A 23,192-nucleotide genomic window follows, 5' to 3' on the forward strand; every position below is an offset into this window, starting at 1 on the left:
TTGTAAAGTAAGGGTAAGAAATGTTGGGGTTTGAAATCTGTCGCTAAGACAATTGCAGGCAATGTTGAGCTGAAAGATTGTTATATCTCCCATTGCTTGAGTTCTGTAAGTTATGAAAATCCAAATGGCCCTTGGCAGAGAAAAAAAGGTTCCCCACTCCCTTAGTAAAGGAAGGAGGACTTGTTTGATGGTGAGGAAGGATTCCATTGATGAATGCTTTGTGGAAGCAATGAGGACCTTGTTGGATGTGGTCTGGGAGGATTTGATTGAAAAGAGCACTCATCTTGTGTTGGGGGTGAGCAAAGGGTTAGTTAGAACTCCCATGGCAACTGGCACCTGGGGGAATGGGAAAGGATAGATCCAGGGAGGAGATTTTGAAACAAATGGAGAAACCAGAGAGAGGTATCAATGGTGGGCTGCATAATCTAGGTCTATTGTGGAATAGTCCCCTCTTGTCACCTGAAGGAACTGGCATTATTATGGGACTGAAGCATAATGGAAAAGGAAAATCTGTGGAATACATGCTATAGGACAATGCCGAGAATAGATACCTTGGATGTTTTGATTCCATGAGAGAGTAGGGATTATGAATCCAAGAGTAGACCAAAAAAGGACAGATAATGAAGGGAATAAGAGAAACTTTCTCTAGAAAATAAAATAAAATTTTAAAATCAATGAACAGAATTAGTTGAAGGAAAAGGAGAGGAAGAAGTAATCAAATCTAAGAAGAAAAGGGGGAGGTGGGCAGATCAGTGATTAAAGAAAGAAAAGCAGGAAAGGAAAAAGAACTAATAAAGCCCAAAGAGAAAGGAGTAATAGAAAGGGATTTGGATAAATGGGAAAGAGAGCCAGTAGGAATAGGAATACCCTAAAAAAGATTAACTAAAGGGACATTGTCCTCCCTTTTCTGCTATGAACACGTACTATAGGAAGAAAATATAAACCTAACTCATAATTAAATGTGAAAAGATTTAAGTATTCCAACAAAATGGAAAGCCTACAGACTGAATAAGAAATCAAATCCCATAATCTGGCATTAACAAGAAATACATTTTAAATAGACATACATTCCAGATCTGGAAAAACATTTACTGTGCATCAATTGAATTTTTTAAAAAATAATGCTATCTACTATCTGACAAGGCAAAAATATTCAAAAAAATAATTAGGGATAAACAAGGAAACTACATATCAGTAATAAACGTTTATGCTTTTTAGCATCCAGATTTATAAAGAGAACATTAATTGAACTACAAGATATAGATAATAATATAATGGGTTATGTCATTTAAATATGTATATACACACATAGGTATATATGTATGTATGGTTATATACACATTAATTGAAATTGAACATGTATTAGAGCATAATGGTTTTGGAAAGAAATGTAAAAGTCAGGAATAGTTAATATATCCTTTACAGATTATAATACAATAAAAATAGTTATTGGTTCGGGAAAGACAAACAAAAGACACAGGCCCAAATAGGTACTTAACAGTGAAATTGTACATAATGAGTGAGTCAAAGAATAGATCACAGAAACAATTATGTAAAAGAAAATAATGATAAAATAACATGCCCAAATCTTTTGGTTGTAGATTGTGCATCACGTTTGCCTTTGTGCCACTGTGATTTTGTTTTCCTCATAGAACACAGTACCTTCCTTGAAGGGCACTTCATGCTGGACAGTCTTGTACATACATCTCCCATGTCTCACAATCTGTACCAAAGTTTCTTGGAGAGACCAGAGTATCCTTGTATTGTTACTTCTGACCTCCATATAAGTAATTGCCTTGTGTGGGGTCTCCATTAAAGGCTTTGATAAATATGTGTGTTTGGCATTTAGGCTGTGCCCAGCCCATCAAAGTTGTGTTCTCAACAAATGAGAAATTTGGAATGCTGTGTTCATTGACTTTGGCAGTATATTTTCTAGTGATGTGACTATAAATGATGAGGTTGGTACACATGTTGCCAGAGCTAGCTCAATGTTTTGGTTGCTCCAAAATAAAATATGTGGGAGAGAAGAGGTATTAAGCTGCCTTCCAAACTGGAGTTGTACAGAGCTGTTGTGCTTACGTCATTGTTGTATTCTTGTGAAACTTGGATAGATCACCAGAGCTATGCCAGAAATTTGAACCTCTTCCATTTGAATTAGGAAGATAATGAAGATTACTGGGCAAGATAAGTACTGATTAAATAAAGAGCAATTTAAAAGTCTGGAAGAAAATATTCAGTACTCGTGATTAGGTCATGTCAATATTATTAAAATGATGACACTATCCAAATTTTTAATGTTATACCAATCAAATTTCCAGGGGGATAATTGATAGAATTTAATGAAAATGATGATAGAATTCATTTGGAAAAACAGAAAATCTAGAATACCAAGGGAAATGATAAAAAAGAAGTAGAGATAAAAGGGGAATTACATTTCCATACCTCAAACTACAAAGCAGCAGTCATCAAAATCACCTATATTGGTTAAGAATATAAATAGAGCAATGGAATAGACTATATGGGAGAATCAGAAATAAAATATAAGTGTTTAATAAAGTAGAAAACATAAATTACCAGGGGGAGGGAGGAGGTGCTTCTTTGAAAAGAAAACCAGAAAACAATCTGTCAGAAATTAGGCCTAGATGCGTAACTTTACACATCATGTCCATAATACATTCTAAATAAGTTGTACAATGTTAAAAGATTATATGTGCTATAAAAAATTTAGTAGAGAAATAGATCATATACCTCTCACAGCTATGGGTAAGTCATAAGACAAAGGGAGTTATAAAAGATAAAAGAGATGCCTTTGATTACTAGAAACTGATTTCTGTACAGACAGAATCAATGCACCAAAAATAAGAAAAGAAATCGTTTTAATGGGAGAATATATTTGGATCCAATTCTTCTGATAAGATTTTGGTATCCAAGACAAACATTTTTGAAAGAAAAAATATATACACATAGACATACATACATACAAATCATTCCTCAATAGATAAATCGTCAGCAGATATGAACAGATATTTAAAAAGAATTGTAAATATTCACAGCCATGTGAAATCATTTGTTGGGGTGGGGTAGTTTCCGCAAGTCTGATAGATATTATTCCAATTGCTCATTTTCATTTAAAATGTTTTGTAGTAATTATTTGCTTCTTAAAAATAAATTTAAAATTTTTACTACAAATTTAATTGATTCACATGCATACGATTATGAAAATATACAAAGATGTTTTTATCTTTTGGCCTTTTCAAATTGAGTTCTATATAAAAGAAATTTATTTTAATGCAACCTATGTTGTTCATCTCTAATTATTCCTTTCCTTTTGTTTAGTAGAAAAAGTCATCTTTCCACAATTAAGGAGTACATTATTTTCTTCCTTTTTTTTTTTTTTTTTTTAATATGTTGTCCAACTGGAATTCACTGAGGTATATGTTGTGTATGTTATGTAAAGCCATTTTCCAGTATAATTTCAACTTGGTCATAGTATGATAATGTTGTTGTAACTTCTTAGGTAATATTTTATTTAAATTTTTTTATGCCTATGTTCTTGACTCTTGTTTACATTCCAGAGTCACATGTGTATCATAAAAGAATTTGATAGAATCTCTTCTTTTAACTGCTTTTTCAAATAGCTTATATGTAATATATCTAAAACCAAAAGTTACCATTATTCATAATGTATAAATTAGAATCCTTTCTCATAAAATCAAGGGTGAAAAGAGGAATGTCCATTGTCACTACTTCTGCTTGCCATTTGAAAACTACCCTGTAACATACACAAGAACTACATAAGCATTACTACAAATTAACTGTTTTGTTTAGCTACCATTTATACAATTTCTACTATGTTCCAGGTAGCATGCTGAGTGCTTTACAGGATTTTTTTTTAAACTTTATTTTAAAATTATGTCAATGCATTTTATTTGTAATACTTTATTTGCAGAAATAAAAGTAGAATCAAATCATTAGCAGAATATTCTTTGCTTATAGGTAAGATGTCAATATAATAAAAATGACAGAAAGTTTAATGTTATACCAGTAAAAAACTATTAGATTAGAACTAGAAAAAAATAACAAAATTCATATGGAGACAGAACAAAAAGGAAGTAATAAAAAGAAGTGGGAATGAAGGAGATCCAGCAATGCTAGTTCTCAAACTTACAATAAGTTTGTTTAATAGTTAAAATATAGAGACCAATTAGTGAAACATATTAGATACAGAATATGCAGAAGTTGTTGTTTCAAGTAATTTGAAATATTATGAATGTTTCATGAAACATTTATGAATGAAAATTATACCTAATAAAACATAAACCCTCCTCAACTACAATTATAAGGACTAGGAAAATTGGACAAGAGCAATTAAGAAATTTAGAAGTTTAACACATCACTTCACTCTGGAAAAGGCCTCATCAAACAAATTAGAGAAACGTGAAAAAATTATTCATTAGATCTATTAATAGGAAAAAGTTCATAATCAAATAAGAAATATTTGAAGAAAGAATCACAGAAAGCAAAATAGATAATTAGTTTTCTTAATATAAATTGTTTCCTTTGTTCTACTTCATTTTGCCTTTTGGTTATCAGTATCATAACATCAAAAGTCATAACATCACATATATTTAAGGGCCTCTGGTGTGGAATGAATCTAAATCATACCCCTAAGACCCCATTATAACATAGAGGTATCCATTCAGCCTCTGCTTGAATCCCTACAATGAGGAGGGAATATATTACCTTGCATGGTAGCTCAGTTCAATTTTTGTAGAGCTATCAGTGAAGTCTTTCCTTTCATTAGGCCTAAGTTTTCCTCTCTGTAACTAATATCCATTATTCCTATTCAACTTATCAACACATTTCTCTTCCCCTCCCTCATCTCCTCTTTGCCCATTAAAATATAACCCATCTTCCTACATGGCAGATCTTCATTTACTTGAAGATAACTATAGTGTCATGACCCCAACCTCAGTCTTCTTCCATCTTCCTTAGTTCTTTCAACTAATCTTCATGTAGCATTGATGAAGTAGGTTGTGGTCCCTTTAAGAAACTATTTATTATTGATCTGTGATTCCTTTCAGATTCCCAGACCCTCCTGGCTGAGGCATACCTTCCCCACAGACAAGTTCTCTTTCCAAAATGCCAGAGCCTTTGATTCAATTACAAATCCTGGTCAAAAGCATCCATTTGAATTCCAATAAGAGATCAGGGCTTGTCGCAGCCCCCATTCTGACTTGCTTGGGCTGTCCAGCCCCCACTGGTTCTGATCTGCTCAGGCTTCCACTAAGATACCCAATATAATGAGCTTCCATCAACTAAAGTCTTTGCAGATGTACCTTGGCAGCCCTCTTTGCTGCCAGGACTTTCTGTCCACTGAGAACTGGAGAACTGCATTCTCAGTGCAAAATTCTATTTTCCATAGATCTGCTACTATAGAAGTCTCTGGTTAAACTGATTTCTATCTAACAATAAACTTTCCTTTTGCAACTAATATTCGGGAACGGGTGAATTCACTCCTAAAATCTGCGGCCGATTTAATGGGGATTCTTAATAACTCTTATAGCTACTAACCTCTAGGCTACTCTAAACCTCATCACATAATTTGTATAACTAAATTTATAAAACTTTATATTTATCTGCATAAAATGCCAATTTCCTCTTTTGAGCCTATGCTTCCAATCAAAACTGTGAAAGTTCTTAAAATATTTGTAAGAAATAAGGTAGAAAAAGCTAGAGGGCATATAGAAAGATGAAATGAATGACTGACAGTCATGAAAATTTGGAGTTTGCAGATTTGTAATTATAAATCTAATATCTCTTAAGTGACCCCTTTTAGATTAAAGCAACAAGTCACAAAATAAATATTCCTTCCATGTCAAGTTTAAAATAGAAAATTTTATGTCTGACATTCATTGTACAACATATTGTTATCTATTTGATCCCCCCTACAGTCGTATTAAGGATAGATAATAGAAATTTCCTTTTACTTATGAGGAAACTGAATGTCAGAGATTAAATGATTTTGCTCATTATCAGATAGCTAATAAATGTGTGATACAAACCTATATTCCTCTTACTTCCATACATGGTATTTTTTCCAGTAACAACATAGCTTCATCATAAGTTTGCCCAGTATAGTAGAGAAACCCAACTGCTTTCTTTTACAGGAATAATTTTTCACTGCTAAGCCATAGTTGCCTTTCATCATTAGTCTATTGTCACATAATGAAGTAATTTTTTTTCCCCCCTGAGTTTTGGGTTTATGGATACCACTTTTTTTTTAATCCAGTTAAATATCAAAACTCAAATAAGACTTTGTTGATGACTTTATTTTTTAATTTATATTTTCAATTCTTAAAACAATAAAAAGTTGATTTATTATACCACAACTTATCATGAGCTATTCCCTACTAATTATCATTTTGCGTCTATTACCTTTTCCCCTTCCCCCAGAAAACCTGCCAAGGATGTATGGAAAATTTTCTCATTTTATTCATTGAATCAGAATTCAAATTTTAATTTATATATAAATATATATAATTTATATACATATATATAAACATATATATGTATATAAATATATATTTATATATAAATATATCCCCATATCTAAATATCTATACTCATACATCATCTAAAGATAATCATCACTTCGTAAATATTAGAACTTCTCTGTTAATCTCATTTTCATGTTCTCTTTCACTAAGATCTGCTTTAGAAATATGTTGATGCTGATTTTTTTTTCTTTTTAGAAAGAAAATAACTCATTGGACAGAAAGTTTATATTATAAGATGTTTTAGGCCATGCTGTTTAATGTATAGATAAGTGAATTTAGTTTTTCTCTCTTTGTATTGGAGGAGTGAATTTATCTGTTAACTCACAAATTACTGGAACAGTAGAATGAATGAATAATTTAAAAAGCATTTATTAACCACTTGTACAAACATTATGCTATGTTTTAGGAATACAAAGAGAAAACAAGACTGTGCCCCTTGTCTCAAATGATTCACATTCTAAAAGTTGAGGGAAAGGAAAACAGTGATGTACCATATTGGTTCCTAATGTTGAACCACTTGACAGTGCTCTTGCAACTTTAGTGGTGAGAACATTTTTTTCTTAGCTACAGCTGCTGAGGAAGCAGAAACTGCAGCATTTGCAGAGGAATTTTTTTTTCTCCACAAAGGTTGCTCTATATTTATCATGTCCAGTCTAGAAGCAGAGGGCTACTGTTCCTAGCAGAGTTGATCAACTTTAAACCTTTTTTTGGGGGGGGGTAATTTTTAAACTATTTATCCTTCTACCCCAAAAACCCTGTTAAGCATTTTTTAATTTGAATTCCAAATTTTCTCTCCCTCCTTCCCTCTTCTTCCTTTACCTTCCCCCCAAGATGTTAAGCTAAAGATTATACATGCTCAATCATGTAAAACATTTTCAGATTGTCATTTTGTAGAATAAAATTCAGACCAATGGATAGATAGACAAAAAGATAGAAAAAGTGAAAAGTAGTATTCTTCAATCTGTATTTAGAATCTGTCACTTCTTTCTCTGTAGAGGGATGGCATTTTTCATCATGAGTTCTTTGGGATTGTGTTGGATCATTGGATTGCTGAGAAGAGTAAATTATTTGTTCATTGTATAGTTTTTCTCCTGTTGTGTATGTTGATCACTTCATTTTGCATTAAATGCAATATATGTCTTTATTTTTATAAATATATATTTTATAATATTATAATAAAATATGCATTTTTATAGTATTATTTAAATGCAAGTAATTAGTCTTTCCAAGTGTCTTTGAAATCATCCTGCTTATTATTTCTTAAATTACGATAGTATTCCATCACCGTCATATAACACAACTTGTTTAGCCATTCATTTAATGAGTGTACTCTTAATTTCCAACTCTTGCCACTACAAAAAGGAGCCACTAAAAATATTTTTGTACGTAGAGGTCCTTTTCCTTTTTCTTTATTCTCTTTGGGAAACAAGAGCTAATAGTGAGACTGCTGGATCAAAGGGTACACATAGTTTGATAGCCCTTTGGGCATAATTCCAAATTGCTCTCCAAAATGATTGGATCAGCTTACAACTCCACCAACAATTTAGCTGTTGGTCTTGAATAGTGGTGGAGATGGACCACTTCTCTTCAAGGCTTGCTATTGTTAGTGATTTGTCTGAGGGCCAAGCTGGGAGTGAGACCAGTGGGCTGAGGGGCACTGCTATTCTTGGGGCTATTAAACTTAGGGTCCTGGGTTTTCTCCACCAGGGTTTAAGGTACAGTTATAGCCAAAGTGGATTAGCTGGCCTAGTATGTTTTCACTCTTTAGAACTCATTATATATGTGATTGCTGTTGGGAGTTATTTTAGAAATATCATTAATTAACCATCCATCCCTTTCACTTGAAATATTTTGAAGCAAGAGCCTTTTGACAGCTTGGTAAGAGAAATACTAGACAATCTATCTGTAATGAAATTAAATTTTTAACTGTCATTATCTTTAAGCTTTTCATTAAAGTCCCACTAACTTTTAAAGCCACTGTATCTTAAGCATATCATATTTAAAATATTATCTCTGTTATGTTAGAATTTAATGGAATACTTCAAAGCATTGAACTTTATCATGAACAACTTCTTTGGTGTTTATTTTTTTCTTCCAGGTACCTTAAAAGGTTTAAGGTGATGAAGATCAAAGTTTTAAGAAGTTGGTGCCGTCAGATTCTGAAAGGGCTTCAGTTTCTTCATACTCGAACACCACCTATTATTCATCGGGATCTTAAGTGTGACAATATCTTTATCACTGGCCCAACAGGATCAGTCAAGATTGGAGACCTGGGACTGGCAACTCTGAAGCGGGCTTCTTTTGCCAAGAGTGTAATAGGTATGTTTCTAGTGTACCGTGGAATTTAAATAGCCTTTCTGACTGTCTTTGATCTGTAGGCTTCTTGGCCTTCTTGGCAGATTTTTTCCATTAAGACAATCTTAAAGAAAAAAATAATGACAATTATACAGTAATTTTTGCTTCTGAGGAATAGAACTCTTGGTAATTGTCCTGTTAGAAATTTTTATATAGTAATGTAAAATATGTTGGATAATAATTGATATTTCAGAAATTTCATTATCAATTTAGTTGGTATTTGAGCAGTACTTGTATGTTGGGGAAGTACAAAGTGATATTGAAGAAATGGAACTGAAATTGAATTCTGTTTTTACTATGTATCTAAATAGCCATTTGATATGTTCAGCAACCTGCTTGCAGGTGACTGCAACCTGATTGAAAAATGTTAAAATCGCTGATTCATGGTTTTGTCAACCACTTTTACTACTGATTTCCAGAAGGAGTTAAGTCTGAAAAAGAAACTAACCTACTTTATCAGCCTTTTGGAGCAGGAAAAAGGAGAAAGTACTCTTTTTGTCTATGTTCATTCTCATAAAAGCATAGATTCAGAAGGTTACCATAGATTTTGAAATGCCTTCAAATTAATTTTTAAAACTGTCACTTTTCCATTTAGAATCGGTTTTTAGATGTTCTTAGAAAAAGAACAAGTAGATTATGTGATGTTTTTTAGCTTTGCAGATATCACCATTGGAATATTAAATTGTATTTATCATGCTGCCACTTTTATTTTATTGCTAATAATAGGAGAATTTTCCTAAAATTGGCCAGAAAAAATATTTATTTGGCGTCTTCAGATCTTTGACCAGTTTCATATAGTGCACAATTCCACATGGGAATGCACTATAAAGAGTCTAGGAATAACTTTCTTTAAACAAACTCTCTGCTTATAACTCAATCTCTCTGTATTTCTGAGTATTTTTTTTGCCTGTAGGATGCCCTTCACTATATTTCCTGTATCTGCAGTAGGCTTATAATGTGTACTGCAGGTGTAATGGTAAGTATGTGAAAAAAAGGGCTCTGGTGAGTGGCCTTTGTGGATGATTATATTTTAAATTTATTCCTTGCAAATATTTATTGAACACTGGGTTTTTCATTGTAAGGTCTTTATAAAGTGGAACTGAACAGATGGAATGTATAGAGAAGAGTAGCTGGGAATTTTAATCAGTACTACAAATTGGCAGCAGAGGGCAGCAGGTATTTAGAAATTTTCAGTGTATCATCTTTCATTTCAGGTAGGTCTTATGCTTCATTTGTAGCCTTGCTAGATAGATAGCATTTTATTTTGATGTTTTGTTCAGTAAACTCACTTATGAGGCAATAAATCAACAAATATTTTTCCACTCTGTTCTTATTTTTCATAAAGGCCTTGCAGTGAAAGACACCTGTGAGTTACATTGATACAACAGACTTAAATAGGGTTCTTCCCTCATTTTTTGCTTCTACTTTCTCTCTTCTCTCACAGGTGGCCCCCCTGCTTCTCCCTGCGGTGAGTAACGTCTGCTGCCTCTGAATTGAGACTGAATCGTTCTTTTAATTTAAGGTACCCCAGAGTTCATGGCCCCTGAGATGTATGAGGAAAAATATGATGAGTCCGTTGACGTGTATGCTTTTGGAATGTGCATGCTTGAGATGGCCACATCCGAATACCCTTATTCTGAGTGCCAAAATGCTGCGCAGATCTACCGTCGAGTGACCAGTGTAAGTTTCCCCCTATATTTTGACTGATTCTTATGCTTTTGTCATGTATAACCCAGAATCTAAGGGTGGATTCTTAAGGAGTCCAATAAAAGACATTCTAAAGTTTAGAGGAAAGATATTGAAACTTTTGCTTCTAGAATAGCATAAAAGTATGTGAATAGTTTCTTCCTCCCCCAAAAACAAACAAACGAAACCTGAAATTCTACTGAATTCTTTGTCAGTTTAATGCCAGGCCCTGCTTGTAGTTAGGGTAAATCATGATAGAAAGTATAGTATCAGTTTGGAAAACATAAAAATGTTACTGAAACATCATTATTTTTTTATATTGTTTAAAACAGTATTTCTATGCAATTATCTTTTATATTCCACCCCAGGAAATTCAGTTTGAGAGGGTGGTGGGTTTTTTTTGTTTGTTTTTTGTTTTAAACTGTTAGAGTTTTCAAAAAATAACAAATTTTTGGGTTTTAAATGTTTGGGTTCTACTCTATTTGCCTGCCCATTTTATCTTAGTTTAATTGACTCAACAAACATTTATTGAGCTATTTCTTAGTAATCTTATTTCTTAGTGATCATAAGTTAATAGCTGACTAGTGTTTAAATCGTTCTTGACCACAGTGGTCTGCTGGCAGGGCTTTCCAGTGCTGTCCAGTTGGAACATTTAACAAAATGATTAGGTAAATAATTAAAAAACAGGCAAGGTAGTATTAAAAGTGGTACTATAATAAATGAATGACAGAAAGCATCAAAATTAAACCAATTGATTTTTGCTGAATTTTTAACATACTAAAAATGGTAATTATGTGGTAACAATCAACATTTTCTGGCTAGTAGTATTTTTACATATCTTTAATGAGAAAGAAAAAACTTTCTCATATATGAACTTTGATTTTTTCAGAAAAGATTGGAAAATTTTAGAGGACCATAGTTGCTAGTATGATTTATGATTTTTTGGAAAAGGTGTGCCCTGTGCATAGGGTTTTTTTTTTTTTTTTTCCATGTTTCATATAACATTATTGCATACTAGCATCTAATATTCCATAATTCAAATTTAAACTGTGTTGAAATATAATCTTGAATATAGAAGGTAAGAGAGTTCTTTGGGTTCACAGAATAGTAGGATAGGTTGGTTGACTCTTCCCCCTCCCCCCCTATTTACCACTTAAATATTTTTCAGTTTATAATTTTCATTCAGCATCAGTAAACATCTTATAAGTTTTTAGTTAACATTTACATTAAAGAGAATTGAAGTATCACGTCTTATCATATGAATTTACAATACAATTTTGATAGATTAATTCTTAGCTAAATGGTTAACTAAAAGGTTTAGTATTAAAATTTCTCTTTTAAATGGGTTGGTAAGGCTATCTCCTCATTTTGAACCATGGCTTCCAGATCTTTATTCTTAAATGCCTTGATTTCTTATTTCTAGCTAAAATAAAAAATAGCATTAAAAAAAAGTCTCTCTTTCTCAGATCTTTACCCCCTCCCTTTTTTTTTTTCAGTGACATCATTTTCTCAGACATATAGTTTGAAATCTAATACTCATCCTTCTTTCTTACACTTTTTTTTGTAATTTCTTTATTAGCTAATTCTGTTAAATCAGGCTGAATGATATAATATTAATGAGCAGTGGATGGCACAGGGAATAGAGAGAATAGAGGACTGTCCCTGAATTCAGATGGGGCCTCAGACACTTAATACTTTCAAACTGGAATTAAGTCACTTAACCCCAATTGGTAAATAGTTCCTGGTCCCAGTGAGCAAATAGATTCAAACCTAAGAGGAGACAATTTGGTACAGAAATTTATTGATGAAATGTGGCTAGACATTTTCCAGATTGTTTGTTATAAAACGTTAGGATGATAAACTTCTGTGAAAAGAGAATCTTAGTTTTATGGCCACCTCTACTTTTTCTTAAATCTTCTTAGCCGCATAGAATGTTAGAAGGCTGAGAGACCTTAAGGTAATGTAATTCAACCTGCACTTGAATAAGAAGCCACTATACCTTTTTTTTTTTTTTTTTTTTGGCTGAGGCAATTGGGGTTCAGATACTTGTCCAGGGTCACACAGCTAGGAAATGTTAAGTGTCTAAGATCATATTTGAACTCAGGTCCTCTAGACTTCAGGGCTGGTGGTGCTCTATCTTCTGCACCACCTAGCTGCTTAGTGTGTTCTCCCCCTCCCCCCACATTCTTGAAAAGTATTTGTCCAAGCTTTGTTCAAAGACCATGTTCTAGTCTGTTGGTTTTTTTGTATCCTGACTGGCAGCAACTGTGTCTAATCAAATTTGTTGTGCCATTTCTACCTTTATTCAAGTCATTATAAAAAAATTTGTAGACAACACAGGATCAAACAGATTGCTGGGATATCATACTAGAAACCTCCTTCCAAATTATAATCTTCTTTAGATTATCCATTATATATAGAATTTTGAGCTTTCAAAATCCTTGTCTTCCTTCAAGACTTGTTTTTTCAAACTCTGTATTTTTGTTATGATGTTAGGCCATGGGGATACAAAAACATTATGTCTTGAACCCAGCAGGTGCTTTTCTTTTGCACCAGACATGTTATTTTGTCACTTTGAAGAACTAAATATAAAAATTATCCCAAGTGAAGAAAATCAGCAGCTCATAATTTGGATTTACAGAGTTGTTTAGGAGATTTGAGTGTAAATAACTAGACCATTCACACTGCTAGTATATGTCAAAGACCGAATTTGAGCGTAGATCTTCATTATTCAGGCCCAACTCCCTCTCCAGTAGATGCATAATTGAATTATAGAATAGTTTCCTTAATAGATATCATGTTTCATGACAATTGGCTTTACAACTGAAGGAGACTTCATTCCCTCAATTTGTAGTACAGTAGTGATAATAAATATCACTATTTGTATTAGTCATGTTCCCACAACTGTTCTCAGAATCATAATGAAGACAATACATTTGAGATTAAACACACACACATACATACACTGCAATGTAACTACCACTAGGAAACTTATTTAGCTATGTAAATTAAATGTTTTGCTCTCAAGTAGGCAATAATTTAGTCCCTAGATCTGAGCTTATGATAGTATTCATTCTATAAAGAACAAAAGGCTTCACTCTTTACATGTTTTTTTAAGAGCAGAATTAAAATATGATTTTTTTTCAGCATAGTCATCCATGTATGCATCTAATAGAAATTATCCTTTTTAATCAACTTCAGCTGCACAGTATAACAAGTCCTATTGCACAAATTTCTGCTTAAAGAAGTTTGTGGCCCAGTATCTCTGTTTCTAACTATATCCTACTGGGTGTCCATATAGCAAACAGAGAGGGAAAATGGACTGTGCATATGCAAGCCATATACTGAGACATTGTATGCTACTGCTTCTTTTGGCTACCAGCCATTTTTGATGTTGCAATATTCCTATTTTGAAACTGGTGTGGATTTCGTTATACATCGCAGACAATAGTGCTGCTGTTTTGCAGGCTGCTATTGGAGATTCTTTAGCGAGGCTATCTCTTTTAGTTCTAAATGTCTCTAGTTAATCTTAAGGAATCTAATTCTCTACATAAAAAGACTATTTCTCTACATAAATAAAACCTGCCCCTGAATATCTCAAAGGAACATGCAATTTGTTTTTATAGCAACATTAAAAAATTTAATTCTGTGTAACTTTTGTTACTGTTAAATTAAAGGGACATTTTAAAACTTTCTCTTTATAAATAAGATTTCTCTTGGCCAGGTAGGATACAGGATAGAATGCCTTTTATAATATTTATAAAAGAAAACAGTAATCCTTAGCTTATTGCGCATAGCTTTGTTTTTATGCAAATTCATTAACATTTTAACCTGCATGGTCTTTGATTTCCTCCTATTTGTATTAGTCATGTTCCCACAACTGTTCTCAGAATCATAATGAAGACAATACATTTGAGATTAAACACACACACATACATACACTGCAATGTAACTACCACTAGGAAACTTATTTAGCTATGTAAATTAAATGTTTTGCTCTCAAGTAGTTAAGAATGAAGTATGCATTTGTTAGTTGTAACGTCTAGATCCATTTAACCCTTAAAGCCATTTATGGTTACAAAGAGGATAGCAAACCATACGATTTCTAATTTTATAAGATGCATAATTCTGATAAAGTGTATGTTAAAAAAAATTATGTTTAATTGATTCATGTGAAGGCTTTTCCCTTTTTTTTTTTTTTTTTTTTTTTTTTTTTTAAGCAGATGCTAAAACTTTATTAGCTGATTTATTAGGGGTTTATTACTTTTTTTTTTTTTTTTGCTTTTCCCTTTCTAAATTCCATTGTTAATCCTTTCATAGAATAATCTTTGCTTTGATTGCTTTTGTGTGTAAATAGGACTTTTCATACAAAAATTGGCTTTTAAAGTAAGTTAACAATAAAAGTTCACTTTTACATATATTGTTTTGTATAGTGTTTTTTTCACTTGTAGTCCTATGAAATGCAAACATGTTTATCCCCACTTTACAAATAAAGGATCACAAAAGTGACTTGCCATTAGTTACATGGCTAACAGGACATGACATCAAGTCCTAGGTCTCTTTCCATTCATTTTACAATGTTGTATCTCTAATTACTTTGAAGTGCTTCTTCCCTTTTCTAAAACCACAAATGTCTGTTAGTTATGTCACTAGCAAGCCATTGCATAGGAATTGGAGTTTTTATTTTCTTGTTGATTGAGGTCAGTTGATACAAGATGATTGTTATCATTATTTGAAATGTACTTTCCATATTTCTAGCCTCATATAAACCTGAGTTATGTGGCTGATAATTTGGATTGTACATAGTTCAGCTCAAAAAATGTTTATTGAGTACCTGTTTTGTACTAGCTCCAAGGAAAAATAACCAGAATGATTAGAACATTTCTTCCTCACAAGTTACAGTCCAGAAGAAGAGACTGATGGTTTCACAAGTAAATTAAATATAAAATTAAATGTGACATTCATTGTACTGTAAGGTGTAGAGATAGAAAAGCCTTTAAACATAATAAAACAGCTTTCCCATTATTTTATAGTTAAAAAGGGGGTTACATGACGTGTTCCAGGTCCAGCCAATGTAGTAAATACAGAATTCAAACCAAGTCATTGATGCTTTGATCTATTCTACTTGTTTCATTAGAAATGCAAACAGCAGGCTACAAAATCTCATAATAAATTGGCATCATTGCTGTAATTATAAGAATTTTGAATTTAGAGTCTTTGAGTCTCAGAGGTCTTTGAAGCTGAGTCCCCTACTCACTTAAGTATCACCTCTGTAACCTTAGAAAGTCATCTATTTTCCTTGGGCCTTAATTTCTTGATCAATAAAAGGAAAAGGGTATTAGACTGGATGACCTTTAGAAGTCTTTTTCCACTCTATAGCTATGATTTTCTTAATCCTTTTCAGTTTCATAAATGAGGAAACCAAACAAGATTTTGGAAAGAAATTAATTCCATCTCTTTATTGAATACCAACACTAATCCAAAGGACATACATTGTTCTTTCTACTTACATTCTAACATAAAATGGCCTCTCTCAATAATGTACAACATATATGAAGAAGACATCTAACTGAAAACTTTCAGGGTTCAAAGAATAAAAACACAAGCCACTTACTCAGTAGAAATTATGATACCAACTGATTAATAGAAAGAATCCAATTCAGTACAGCAAACATTTTATTTATTAAACATCTATGTGTGAGGCAAAATGCTAAGAGTTGTTGATACAAATACAAAATAAAAAGTCTCTAACTCCAAGGAACTTTTATTCTGGGAGATGGGGGTGTAAAGGGAGAGAACAACAGCATATGTTAATAGAATGTGATTATTTAAGGAAAGGAGTACTAATGACCAGGAGGAATCATAGAGAGATTATTCTTGTTCTTTGTTCAGACTTTCCCTTCTTCCTTTAGTCTAAATCTTGATTGTTTTCATTTATCTAGCAATCAAATGAAAAAGAAGATAAAGGAGCTGGCCTTCCCCCTACTTATTTGCAATTCTAGAAAATTATTTTGTGGGTAAAGATGGTTCCTGCTAATCATTTCTATTAATAAATATCAGTCATAGAGCCGAAAGGCACTTAGTAAGGACCACTCTTTGTCTTTGTGAAAGTAAAGCTCAGTATAATAATTTAGAGTAGATGGCTAGCTGTTGATTTTCTTTTTGAATAAATTAGAGGATAAAGATGCTGTTAGCTTCTTCAAGAGATATGCTGTATTTTATTAGTGACAGTAAAGTTATATGCAGCAAAAATTGTCTTGCTTCAATTCTACTTTTTGTTTGACTTTTTAAATAACACCACTTGATAGCATTCTTATTTAAAAAAAAAATGGATAAAGTGAGTGGTTACTAACCATTGACTTTGGCATACTACTTCAACATTAAATTTTCAGTTAAATTGGAAATTGTGAAACAACTTCTGTTTCAGTTCGGAGTCTTTAGAGAAAAGCTAGAAATGATAATATGTATAAATGGTTTGACAAATATCACTACCATTTCACTTACATAGTGTTTTTTAAGATTTTAAAATAATTTTCCTGATAACCATCCTGAGTTAATTCAAGTATTATCCATGTTTTACAAATGAATAGCATCTATCAGTCAGTAACCATATTAAATATTTCATAACTGCCAGATATTACACTAAGCAGCATCAGCATTAACAAAGGCAGCTTAGGTGGCTTAGTGTGGAGTGTTGGATTTAGATTTGAGTTCAAATTCAATTTCAGACATTTTATGAGTAGTGTAAGACTGCCTCAGTTTCTTGTAAAAAGAATCTTCTGCAAAAAAGGAATAACCATCTAATCTTCCAGGATTGTTGTAAGAATAAAATAATTTGTTAAAAAAGCACTTTGCAAATCTTAGTGTCATATAAATTCTAGCTATTGCTATCATTACAAAGAAAAGCAAAAGTATGTTATTGTTTATCTACTTATATACACATGTATGAATTGACAAGTATGAGAATTCTGTTAGAATTTTTTTTTTTTTTTAGTTGCCAGTTCCCAAGTTTAGATCTGTAGGTTCTCAAGAATCATCTTGAAACACAGGAAGCTTCAGTCACTTGGGGAAACACAAACACTGACATTTTTACCAGAATACTACTCTTTTTTCCTTATTTGAATGAAGCCTTGAGATTGCCTCAGGGCCAATAATCCTGACATGCAAGCCCCCTTTATCTTTGTTAGAGGCAGATCAACTTGGTGACCCTTCCTTTTAAAAGGGGGTATTATATAGAGAGGACAGAATCACTATGGACTGTGCTTTTTTTTCTGGCATAAGGCACTTTGTCCTACTTTGTTTTGTTCTGAATGTAAACTGTAATATTCAGCAACCTGGTTATTTAACAGTCTCTGTGTATAAACATTAGTATAAAGTCAGTTTCTAAAAGCAGTATTAAAATTAAAATTTAGAAAATCAAACTTTAAAAAATTTGTTATTAATCTAATAGTAATTGGCCAAAACCAGAACTGGTGGTAGGCCAGGTGGAGGTGGTGGGGATGGATCACTTTTGCCTTTATTTCTAGATCTCAACCCATTTCTTGGAGTTATAAGATAAGACCAGGGTAACTGGCCTAAAGAGCTCAATTAGTGAGAGATTACTTTTTAGTCAGTAGCAGTGACTTAAGCCGAGTATAAGACAGCTTTGAATAAAGAAAAACTATTTCATAACTCTGTGCTTTATTTTTGGATCTTGAGCTGCCTGTCTCAACTGTATGCCATTGATTTCCAGAATGATTCAGTGACAAGGGAGAGGAATGTCTACACAATCCTGTGTTGCTTCTATAGAAGGATCCCTTAAATAAATACAGTCATCAGTCACATTTCTTTTCTATATGAAGGACAGCACTTTTGAGGTTGCAGTAGCACACAAGTTTTCTTGTGTCCAAAGAGTAATGAGCCTTGGTATGTTATGGGAATCATGAGACTAACTTAATTTCCTATGAACAGTATTACTTAGCAAGGTTTGGTAGGGAGATTGGAGGAGGCTTGTTTTCCATTAGGATCATAGGGTCTGTTCAAATTCCTGTAAACTAATGGTTCATACCAGTAAGTATCTGGCTGAATCCAGCCCCTTAACAACCAAGCAAGAAATGTGGAGTACTTAATTACTTTGTTTGTGTAATTTGACTTTGTCACTAATTCCATTAGCCCCTAGATTTCAAGGTCTGAATGTTCTCTCTGAAGGAAAAAAAAAAAAAAAGATTAAACAGTTAGGGTAAAATTCCTTTTAGTTTTTACATACCTAAGTATATAATTCACTCTGCTCTTTTACAGAAACATTGAAGCTGATCTCTGATTAGATAAGGGCTAAAGAGTTGGTGAAAACTTAGAGGATTTCTTTAGCTTTGAATTGTTTATACTGTCTCAGATCCATTGGAACAAACTGTAATTAATCGCTTAATAAAAGAAAAGAATATAAGTTATACTTCTGTCATGGATGATAAAGATTTAATTATACTTATTCAGAAATAATTATTTCATCTTAATTTTTAATATGCTGGAGGTAAAATCTTTTCATTTATCTTTGTAGATGTAGGAAATGTATAACATTATAATAATATGAATAGAGTACCTATTTTTCTGACTTCTTATGCTGATGGACTAGGGGGCCAGAGTTTCCCCTTGTCTGTATAACTTGTATTCAGGTTTTTCCAATGGTGGAAATGAACTCTTTTGAGTCATAATAACAACTTTGCCTATATCCCTGTAATAGACAATTAGTTTAGAAGTAAAAGAAAACCTGTATGAGTGGACTGGAACTTGTCTGAAAGATTTTATTGTAGGTGCCTTTTAAAGGTATTTATTATGGAATTTTGTTCTGTTAGTAAATAAAAGTTGCTTCATAAAACCCACATAGACTCTAAATTGTTCTGAGTAAACCCGATCTTTAGGGTCAACTCTTAAGACTAAATTTCAAAGTAACTGCTAATCTACATTGGTAGAAGAAATTATCTTAGTAGGAGTTTCTTAGTGAAATCATTGGTTTGGTTAAAAACAATTTTTAAAAAGCTTCGATTTTACTCTGAAATATAATAAAACTTATTCCATATTTCATTAAATGTTCAATGAGGATAGATTGGATCTGTGGTTTAGAGAACTCTCAAATAAAGAAGCTCCCTTCCCTGTCTCAATACAGATTATCACTTGCTTTTTAACATACAGTTTTTTAGAGTTAACTTAGAACACTCAGATGTTAAATGTCTTGCCCAGAGTCATAGGACTTGAATCTAGATTTTTTTTTTTGGCCTCAAAGACAAATCTCAATCTACTGCTTCAATGGTAAAGAGAAGGAAAAAAATAACGGGCATGAGAAATATACTGTTATAATTAGTTCTTTCAATGTAATATTCACTAAGATTTATACTGTACCAGGTTTATTAATACTATAAATCCACCTCCACCTCTCAAATGAAGGAGTAGTAATGTTGTGCAGTGGACAATGTCTACTCTGGTCATCAAACATTTATTGAATACCTGTGAGAGTGTTCTATTAAGTGCTAATAACACAGAGGAATACAACACATGGTCTCTGCCCTCAAGCTCATACTTGGGGAGTTGTATAATAGTACATTCTAAATGCCAAAATGAATTATATAGAGAGTAAATCAAATAAGAGTTCAAAGGAGGAAGGCAGTCACTGAAACTTTTTTTTTTTCTTGAGGCAGTTGGGGTTAAGTGACTTGCCCAGGGTCACACAGCTAGGAAGTGTCTGAGGCCAGATTTGAACTCAGGTCCTCCTGACTTCAAGGCTGATGCTCTATCCACTGCGCCATCTAGTCGCCCCAATAGAAGGTCTAAATTCTAGACTAAGCAAATAAGATAAAGTGAAGTGGCCCACTTCATTTCTCTGATAGTCAACTGTTCCCAACAGTGCAGACTTTAATCTAATGATCCTGGCTTCCTTGCTTTCTCCTCATGCCTGGATTTCTTTTCCTCCTCATTAAAATCTTACCTTTCCCGAGCCCCCTTAATACTAGAAACTTTACTCTCTTGAATATCTCCAATTGATGTTGTATGTATCTTATTTGTACATAGGTGTTTGCATGTTTCTCACTGTTAGACTCTAAGCTTCTTGAGAGCAAAGGGATTGATAAATTGCTTTGCCAGCACTTTTTTTTTTTTAAATGCTTGTTTTTTAATAAACCAAATGCCTTCAAAGACTATTTTTATAAGATTTTCAGCAGAAAGGATTAGTTGACTGGAGAAGTCCCTCCATTGTCTTAGTTTTTTCATCTGTAAAATGGCTATAATAGCACCTAGCCTCCCAGGTTTGTTGTCATAATCAAATGAAATTATTTGTAAAGTGTCTAGAACTGTGCCTGGCACATAGTATGAGCCATATAAATATTAGATATCATTGTTATTGTTACTATCTTATGCATCCTTTTTTACTGCTCAGTTCTGCCCTTTCTATCTTTTCTGACTTAAGTATTTAGTTAAATGGATTTCTAGTTTTATGTACATATTAGCCATTGAATAATTACCCTTAGGAAGAGGAGGCTGATCCCATGGGTTAGGGGGTGGAGCTTTGAACAAATAAATAATCTCATTTTACCTGCTCTTGGGAACTTGTGCTATTGGAGGAGGATCCATGAAGCAGAGTAGTTTTTTGTTGTTTAGCATGTAATCCTGTTCGTAGGGCTGAAAGAGAACAACCAGATTCCAAAGCAGAGCAAACTGATGTCTCAGAGTTGGAGAAGTATGGCTAATGTTAAACTGGAAACTATGCTTCATTCCAATTTGGAAATCTGCCTTCCGTGTGCTGTGGGTTAATTTAGACTTTTACCATTCATTATCCACACATCCCAGTCTTTTAACCTTCTGTAACTACCCTTCTTATCTACGTCTTTTCTGATGGATTTTACTAAGAGAGATTTTTGCTCGGTTTTGGTCATCTTTAATTCCCATTGCTGCTGCTGCTCTCAAAAGGATTGTACAAATGAGGTGGGTAAAGCCTTCTTTGCAACCACTTGGAAATATGCATAAAGTACTGTTGAATTTATTGGGTTTTGTATATTTATAAAATAAACTAATACATTTTGGCTAACCTTTAGTTTAAGTGACTTGATCTATTCAAAAATTCCTCATTGATGTTTCTTAATAGGAAAATTTCCTAGGGATAACTGATAGACAAAAACAACAAAGTTAAGCAAATATTTGAAGTAGTTGTAGTTTGTGCAGGGAGGGAGGGTTTCCTTTATTCTGAATGGTCAAGAAAAAGTGTGGGTTTTTTTCCCCCCCCTATCAAGGTAAACTTAAAATTTAACAGATTTGAACCTGAGGCTTAAAATAAATGAGGCTGAAAATTCTAGGAATTGGAAGATTGAGCCATTGGAGATTATCCTTTAGGAAGCGCTTTTGTTTTTCTGCTTGGTCAATTTTGCATCTACATGGAATGCTTTGCCCAAAGGGCCCAAGTACATGGGATGCAAAGCAAAGTGAGTCAATTTTTTTATCCAAATAAAGCAATATGTGTAAATATATTTTTATTCATATCAGCTCTTGATCTATTTACCTACAAAACTCTTCAGCAGCTGAAATTGTTCAGATTAGTTTTGTGTAATGCTTAGGGTATGTGACCCATTTCTGAGAGAATCCAAAATGAGTATATTGATGAATCTCACATCTTGAAATGTGGAATTTAACTAAATATATAAAATGGTGTTCAAAACATTACTTTGATTATACAGAAAAATCTCAGTTGCTACCTGTACAAAAAAACATAAGTAAAGCAATTGCTCAGGCAGATCCTAAAGTATTTTAAAGTTGGCAAAGATGTTTTAGAATGAATATACTAGAATATTTATATACTAGAATGTTTAGCAAACTAGGTAGCTGGACCCTGTATTTGGTTTTGCTTTTGTTATGTGAAAGATGCTCTTTTAATCCAACTTGGATTCTGTTTTCTTTTTTCTGGTTTGCAATTCTTCCTGATGCATGTACTTACCTCTGGATAGAATAAAATGAGGAGGTGGGGGCGGGGGAGGAATACCTTTCTAGTTATCTAATATGTTGCCTTAATTTTTCATTGAACTGGTAATTAAAAATTTTTAGTCAAAGTCCCTTTTCATTTTAGAAGTGATTATTAATAGACTTACATAGATGATTTGCTCTTAAATTCAGCAAAACTTCATTGTTGTATTTCTAGAGTCAGAATCCTGTTTGGTATGATTGGTGCTTCTTTACTAACTAGATAGTAGTTCTTACAGATTTGTGATTCTTTAGTAGAATTTATATCAAAATGATGAGGTAACAGGGAACCAAATATCTAATGGTGAAGTATATACCTCAATAGGATTAAGATTAGGATTAATTGAGGTCTAGTGGCAGGATTGGGGTACAGGGAGTCACATGGAGCTCCCCTGCAACCTCTTAGGATTCAGTGCTAGGATACAAAGTTAAATTGGGTCTAGTGGCGGGGAGAGTCCCCTGTAAGTGAATTTACAGGCCCCAAAACCTAGTTGGGCTATCTGAGCCAGTCTGGGTTTTCAGCCCCCATTCTAATGATCTGCTCAGATAACCCAACCTAGTTTGATCAGATCTTGTCCCAAAGGAAGTTGGAGATTAAACAAGGAATATCAAAGGGGA

The 23,192-nt window shown here is 33.1% G+C and overlaps 1 protein-coding gene across 12 annotated transcripts in view; it reads left to right on the forward strand.

Annotated features, from left to right (window-relative positions):
* WNK1 (WNK lysine deficient protein kinase 1) overlaps positions 1 to 23,192 on the forward strand; it is a 140,690-nt gene that overhangs the window by 60,960 nt on the left and 56,538 nt on the right. For 11 of the 12 annotated variants that reach the window (XM_074269349.1, XM_074269337.1, XM_074269338.1 and 8 more), the window contains exons 3-4: positions 8,659 to 8,879; positions 10,438 to 10,595. In XM_074269349.1, the coding sequence (XP_074125450.1) occupies positions 8,659 to 8,879; positions 10,438 to 10,595 (379 nt within the window). Of the gene's footprint in view, positions 1 to 8,658; positions 8,880 to 10,437; positions 10,596 to 21,160; positions 21,549 to 23,192 lie in introns of those variants that run through there. The other variant, XM_074269348.1, reaches the window with a different exon arrangement.

Source organism: Sminthopsis crassicaudata, chromosome 5, assembly GCF_048593235.1.
Source record: "Sminthopsis crassicaudata isolate SCR6 chromosome 5, ASM4859323v1, whole genome shotgun sequence".
NCBI lineage: Eukaryota > Metazoa > Chordata > Mammalia > Dasyuromorphia > Dasyuridae > Sminthopsis > Sminthopsis crassicaudata.